The 8,019-nt window shown below is 36.8% G+C and overlaps 1 protein-coding gene across 3 annotated transcripts in view; it reads right to left on the minus strand.

The window, feature by feature from the left end:
• LOC106880220 (ELKS/Rab6-interacting/CAST family member 1) overlaps positions 1-8,019 on the minus strand; it is a 301,414-nt gene that overhangs the window by 80,416 nt on the left and 212,979 nt on the right. For all 3 annotated transcript variants that reach the window (XM_052976221.1, XM_052976222.1, XM_052976223.1), the window contains exon 3: positions 477-575. In XM_052976221.1, the coding sequence (XP_052832181.1) occupies positions 477-575 (99 nt within the window). The remainder of the gene's footprint in view (positions 1-476; positions 576-8,019) is intronic.

Below are 8,019 nucleotides of genomic sequence, written 5' to 3' on the forward strand. Positions count from 1 at the left end.
GAGGGAGAGGAGAGAGAAGGGGAGGGAGGGAGAGGAGAGAGAGGAGAGAGAAGGGGAGGGAGAGAGAGGAGAGAGAAGGGGAGGGAGAGAGAAGAGAGAGAAGGAGAGGGAGAGAGAGGAGAGAGAAGGGAGGGAGAGAGAGGAGAGAGAGAAGTGTTGTACCTTTGGTTGTTATGCTGTTATGACAGGAATGATGATGATGATAATAGTAGTGCTAATGGTGCTGATGATAATGGTGGTAGTAGTGGTGGTGGAGGTAATGTTGGTGGTGTTACCAATGATAATGGTGGCATTATGATGATGATGGTAGAAGTGGTGCTGATGATGTTACAGATGGCGGTGGTACTAGTGTTGATGATGATGATAGTGATGATATTGACAATGATGATGATTCATTTGAAGAAAAACATAAAAAAATCATTTCATAAACAATATAAAAACCAAAATAAATAAATGAATGAAACAAACAAACTTACTTTGGCTTCGAGCATAGCTTGCATTGTATGTGCATTTGCAGGCAATGACTGCATTTGGAACTGTGCATTCTTGAGTTGATTAGAAAGGATCCCATTTTCCTGAAATGACAGAGAAACTTTCTATAAATTTACTGATCCTGGGTGTTTTTTTCTTTTTAGGCACAAAGTCATAATTTTTTGTAGGAAGAAGAATGGAATGAAACTCTGTTACCATGTTAGTTTATAAAGTTGAGAGAGAGGGAGAGAGAGAGAGAGAGAGAGAGAGAGAGAGAGAAAGAGAGAGAGAGAGAGAGATATGCCTCTTTGATTTTAGGCTTATTTTGATCAGGACTTAATCTGAAATTGCAGAACAGTTTTGTCAACTTCAGGGGTTGATAAAATTAAGTACCAGTTGAGAATTGGGATTGGTTTAATCAAACAACACCTCACCTGAAATTTGTGATATGTACCTATTTTAGAAATGATTATTTTTCAAGCAGGGGACAAGGAAACCAAAGAGCCAAATGTAGATTTAATAAAAAAAAAACAGAAAAAAAAAGCAAGATTATTTGACTGACAAGAGAAGGTTTTGCACGATAGATTTCCGGAAACAGTAATAGTGTGACATGGTTATGATTGCAGAAAGGAAGGCTGAAAGGGAGACACTAAGTTTGTTAGTAGCAGGACAAGATCAAGTATTAAGGACTAACTGGATGTAAGTTTAGATAGACAAAAATCAGGTAGATTTCCAATGTAGGTTATGTAAATCAAAGGAAGAATGCGTTACTCATATAACCAGTGAATGTATGCTGGCACAGAAAGAACACAAGAAAAAAACAAGACAACCTAGGGAGAATAATCCACTGGGAGTTATATAGAAAGCTAGAATTTGAGCATACTGATAAGAGGTATGAACATGAACCTAGCAAAGTGTTAGTAAGATGTTGTAGGATTTTAACATTCAGACTGACAGAGTAATAGAAGCTACAAGGACTTGGTAGTAATAGATTAAGAGAATAGAAAGTACCAGGTAATTGGCTTTGCAGCCCCAAATGATGAGAAAGTCAATATGGGAAGTATAGAGAAAATAAAGTACCAGAATCTAGTCATTGAGTTACAGAGGCTATGGAAAATGCAGGTAAAATGTATTCCTGTAGAGATTGGTGCATTAGGAACTATCCCTAAAGATTTGAACAGATTGATAAAGGAAATAGGTATAAAACCTAGTTTAGTGCAGCTCCAGAAAACAGTATTATTAAGGACAGCTCAGGAAAGGTCTTAGCATCTAAAGTTATTTGTTGTAGCCTGATGTTAGGAATTTTTTCCCAATGTCTAATCTGTTGTGTCTAAATGAAAAAATAATAATGATGTTTTCTTTATTAATTATTAAAGGTTCACAAAAACATTGGAGTTGGTACAGGACAATACAGTATGAGATTACATAAAAGACATGTAAAAAATAAAATTATAACAATGAATAATTCTTCAAATAAGGGAGACCTCCTAGGGTTGCTTGTGGAGACCTCACAAAAACCATGGTCACCCTGACCACTAGGGCAAGTGCCCTAATCACACTGTCTTTCTCAAACTTACAAGTGAATAATAATAATAATAATAATAATAATAATCCTTTCTACTGAAGGCACAAAACCTTGAAATTTTGGGGGAGGGGACTAGTCGATCACAATGACCCCAGTGTTTCACTGGTACTTAATTTATCAATCCTGAGAGAGTGAAAGGCAAAGTCGACTTTGGTGGAATTTGCTAGCGATTATGCCAGCTCACCGCTTTTATAATAATAATAATAATAATAACAATAATAATAATAATAATAATAATAATTATTATTATTATTATTTCTTTATTGCTCACAGGGGGCTAAACATGGAGGGGACAAACAAGGACAGACAAAGGGATTAAGTCAATTACATCGACTCCAGTGCATAACTGGTATTTATTTAATCAACCCCCGAAAGGATGAAAGGCAAAGTCGACCTCGGTGGAATTTGAACTCAGAACACAATGGCAGACAAAATACCACTAAGCATTTTGCCCAGCGTGCTAACAATTTCGCCAGCTCGCCGCTCTAATAATGATAATAATAATTATCCCTATTGTCATCGGAGAATCTGAAAACCTTAGAAATGCTCTACAATCTAGATATATTACAAAAGTTGGCATTACTTGGAACTACACACATATTGCATAAAGTACTGTCTGTCTGAGGTCCTTGTCGTGACTTAACAAACAGTACAAACCCCCGGTAGACACAATATCTTCAATCAACAACCTCAGGGTATTGTATACTGCACGACATCTATAATAATAATAAGAGCACTCAGAGAGCGTACACCTCTGCCAAGGCAACACCAATGTCCTCTCAACGATTAGCCAGAAATGATTTTTAAAATGAGAATATCTGAAATAAATTTGACTTCTCTCAAAAATGAGAATACTAAAAATGAACATGACTGCTCTCAAAAACTAAGTAAAAAAAAACTCCAAATAGTCCAGAATCCTTGTCCAGTACTGGATTGATCCCAAAATATAATCAGTTCGTGCCAGTCAAAAGGCCAAACATCCCTCAAAGTTTCATCTGAATCCATCCACTGGTTCTTGAGATATCTTGTTCACGAACATACAAACAGTGTGAGAACTGGGCATTTACATGAGTAATGATGCATCCTTCCATATGCATGTTGCTAAATTAGCTACAAACTGCATGCTATTCTTTTCAGCCCACTTGTATATTTCATCCAGCTCATATTGCAGGTGCATGCATAGTGTCTTCAGGGTTCTGTATTACCTGTGAAACTTTTGTATCATCTGCATCTTATTTGATTGTGGCTCTCTGTGTGGCTGAGGGCATGTCTGAGAGGGCCATTATGAACAGTAGTGATCCCAAAACAGTGCCTTGCGGAACACCGCTCACTATTTGCATGTCATTGGAGGTGGCCTCATTGGCTACTACCACCTGACTTCTATCCTTCAGAAAGTCATGAAGCCATTTTCCCAATTTTCCAACTATGCCGAGATCACAGTTTGTGACATATCATTCCATGATCAACTTTATCAAAGGCTTTGCAAAGGTCAAGATATATCACTTTCACATTTGAGTGGTTGAGTAGCTGTTTCAGCACATGCAGTCATATATATATATATGTATATATATATATACATTTCTACATATATATATATATATATATCAAAATAAGCAACAAGGATATCCAGAGGTAATGCAGAATGATCGTTTCAAGCAACTCCATTTAATTGAACAATGCATTACCTCTGGATATCCTTGTGGCCTATTTTGATTTTAATCACCTTATTTTGAAACTGTATGGAAAATACCGTACTAAATTCTGGTGCCTCAACTTAAGTACCATATTCATCTGAATCTATCTATCTATATATATATATATAAACAAAACAAAAAATGGAACAAGAACGTAACAAGCAACAAGACATACGGACAGTTAGATGATACAAAAAAGGACAGGAAAAACAAAGACGGGTCATTTGGAGCCTTCAATCTTCAGTCGAGTACCTGATCACCCTAGCAGTTTCGGCTGGTTACTCTCGAGACTGCTCTAATCTGGCCAGCCCCTGGAAAATCTAAGATACGAAAACAAGGAGGGAAAAACAGAGAAATGGTACACAATTACATACATACATACATATATATATATATATATATATATATATACGTATACATATACATATATATACGTGGATATATATATATATGTACATATGTATGTATGTATATGTGTGTGTGTGTGTGTGTATATATTTTTGTATATATGTATGTATGTATATGTGTGTGTGTATATATATATATATATATACTACACTCTCTGAGTGGTTGGCGTTAGAAAGGGCATCCAGCTGTAGAAACTCTGCCAAATCAGACTGGAGCCTGGTGTTGCCATCCGGTTTCACCAGTCCTCAGTCAAATCGTCCAACCCATGCTAGCATGGAAAGCGGACGTTAAACGATGATGATGATGATGATGATATATATATGCACACACACACGGTGTGTGTGCGTGTTTACTGTGTCTTTGCCTTGACATCACGTCATAGTTGTAAAATGAATGTTATCAACAAGCAAGGTGTCTTATTTGTTTCCAGTGTTCTGTGATAACATGTCTGGGCCGGTGACAGGAAGGTCATCCAGGCAGAAATAAATCTACCTCAACAAGTTCTCTGTGACCCAGTGTCTGCCAGAGCACCTCACACACAACCCATCAATCACCCTAATGTACCAACAGCAATGCCTTCTACCAGCATCATAGTTTGGATAGATCCAGTCAGACCAATTTTACCACCATCACCTACTTCCATAAAATTAAAAACTGGTAGCATTTGTACTTGAAACCTTCAAATATGAAACTAAATAGCCAAAGCTATTTGGGGTTAGGGTTCCTGTTATTGCAAACATATTCTTGTTAAATTAGAACAAAACCTTACAGTTAGAGGGGCAATGAATCCATGTATATGACTGATAAAGACAAATGTAGGTGTTGTAAGTCACTAACACCTGTCACTAATATACTAGTATCTTTTTTTCTTTTATCATTTACTTGTTTCAATCATTAGACTGTGGCCTTGCTGGGGCACCAAATTGAAGAGTTTTTGATAAAATGCATTAACCTCAGTACCTTTATTGTTTTTAAAGCCTGGTATTTATTCTATCCGTCTCTTTTGCCAAACTACTAAGTTACAGGGGACAAAAACACCAATTGTCAACCTGTGGTGAGGGACAAACACAGACACACACACACACATGTATATCATGAGCTTCTTTCAGTCTCCGTCTACCATATCCATTCACAAGGCTTTGACTGGCCCGATGTTATGGTGAAAAACACTTACTCAAGGTACCATGCAGTGGGATGGAACTCAGAACCATGTGGTTAGGAAGCAAACTTCTTACCATGCAGCCACGCCTATATATTAACTTTGATTTCAGAAAGATAAATATAAGTATTGTAAGTCACTAACTCCAGTCACTAATACACTAATAATGTTGGTTGTTTGAAAAAAGAAAGAGAAATCTATAAGAGATTTCTTTGTTGGTCACTCAGTTTGATCTTCTGTATGAAGATATGTGTAGATTGTACTGAGTTGTCATAGCTGCACAGCACAGCTGATTTGACATAGCATGGATACTATAGAGCTGATGGGGAACTAGCTGGCAACTAGCCAACAACTGCGAATGCATGCAGAATTGCTTTTCTTTCAGTCATAGAAGAAAAAAAAAAGTCTATGATGTATTAGGATGGAATTTACACATTTAACATTTCATTGTGTGTGTGCAAGTAATATATAATGCATGCGTACAGACATACATGTACACATATGTGTCTGCATGTAAGTGGATGTATGTGTGTAATCACATGCTTTTTACAATTCTTTCCCTGGTTTAATTTATAGAATTGTGGTCAAGCTAAGGATCTGCTTTCTAGTATATAGATGATTACATCAACTCTCAGCACTAATTTTATTGCTTGTGGGAGGGTAAAAGACAAAGTTGTGTGTGTGTGTGTGTGTAGTTTATTTAAGTGTATTTTCTCTTTCATGATGCCCATCAGCTGTTTGAACTGAGAACATAACAATATGGAGTGGCATGGGATTGACAGCATAAATGACACCGGGCAATGATTGCTTAAAGTTTGCACACTCCATGGACTGTGTCACCAACACTTACTTCCAAAATAAAGCCCAGCATGAAATGTCTTGGAGACATCCCTGTTCCAGACATTGGTACCAATTACAAGATGCTGTCATTTGGGGACTGTGCTCATGACTCTATCTTTTCCAAGTGCTGACTGCAATATGGATCACTCTTTGGTTTACTGCAAGATAAGACTGCAGCCAAAGAATATGCACAAAATGAAACAGCTCAGCAAGCAGTGCATTGTCACCACGACACAACAGCTAAACAATGAGGTAGAGTTCACCAGATTACTGGAGGAATGCCCTCATTGTACACTCATGAGATAGAGATGCATTGCTGAGGTGAGATTCTCTCAGGAACACCACCAGCAGTACTGCACTGAAAGCTTTTCTCAAGAAATGGAGCATGAAACAAGACATTTGAAGCAAATTCAGGTAGCTCACTGCTGTTATCAAGGTAGAGCATCCCTACAACTTAGACATAAATGCTACCTCACCCGGACAATCTTGGAAGTATTAAAAACAGCAAGATGCAAGGCCCAGAAAACAACTACAGGTTGTGCATATGACTCTTGGCTACAGCTTTGCAAAGAAGGCCATCAAGTGAACCATGAGTAAGACAACACCACCAAAACCCATAACAGACAAGGTATAGGCAAGCAGGTCTTTCATTCACATGTACAACAATATTGCAGCAAGACTTTCCAAGTACAAACCCATGGTGTCACAAGACTAGCAGATACCTCTATCGTACATTATATTATTTCATATATTATATTATGTACACTTTTTAAATGAGCTAAAAGGAATATGAAATAATGTTCATCATTTATTGTGAACAGCTTCTAACAAATCACAAAGGAATAGTAAGCATTGTTCGTTTATGTGTAGGAAGAAGGAATTGAAAAGGGAAGTAATGAGGGTAGGATGTGTGTGTTTGTGAAAGAGAGGTGGGAGTTAGGGGTAGAGAGAGATGAAGAATGAAAATGTGAAAGAAAGAGAAAGAGGGAGAGTCAGAGAAAAAGTGAGAAAGAAGGTGAGTGAGAGAGAGAGAGAGAAAGAGTGAGAGTGAGTGAGTGAGAGTACAATGTATAGAGGGACAATCAATGGCTTTATTATCCTCAATCCTCATTCAGACAGATAGGCAGACAGGCAGACAGGCAGATATTTCTTAATGATCATTAAGAAGCTTAAGCAATTTCCTCCACTGAAAAATCTCAGCTTAGAGGAAATGTCTTTTTGGTTCTGATGACTTCCTAATTCACTTCTTACTTCAGTTAAAGAAAAAGAAATTGAGGGAAAGGCAAGAGGAGGCAAAAAAAGAGACCAAAAAATGGAATTTAAAACAAAAACAAAGGAAAAGAATTGCCACAATGAAATTCAAAATGGCATTTGATATTGCAAACTTTTTTCTGTTTCTTTTCTTTTTTACAAAAGATAATTTGCCATATTGTGAATTTTAAAGAGACTTTCTTTTGGAATTATGTCTCAATTCAATAGGAGTTGTTCTTCATTTGTGATGTTGGATAGCAAAAGACACAAGACAGAATAGAAAAAAGAAATGAGAAATTATAAAAAGAAATATTTTGTTCAGTGAAGAACAGACATAGACCCACCAATGGATACAGAACTACATGTGTGTGTGCATGTATACACACACACTTCCACACGTGTATATGCATAAACATACATATATCCACAGAGATGAATGCAAACAAGGGTCTGCATAGATTTGTGCATTCATGTGAACAGAAATGTATTTTTATATGTTTATGCATATTTAGTTTGAGATGTGAAATCACATAAATACACACATTTGTAGTCATGTGTGAATGTGTATATGTATATGTATACATGTCTATGTATATATATATATATATATA

This window comes from Octopus bimaculoides, chromosome 24 (assembly GCF_001194135.2).
Source record: "Octopus bimaculoides isolate UCB-OBI-ISO-001 chromosome 24, ASM119413v2, whole genome shotgun sequence".
Lineage (NCBI taxonomy): Eukaryota > Metazoa > Mollusca > Cephalopoda > Octopoda > Octopodidae > Octopus > Octopus bimaculoides.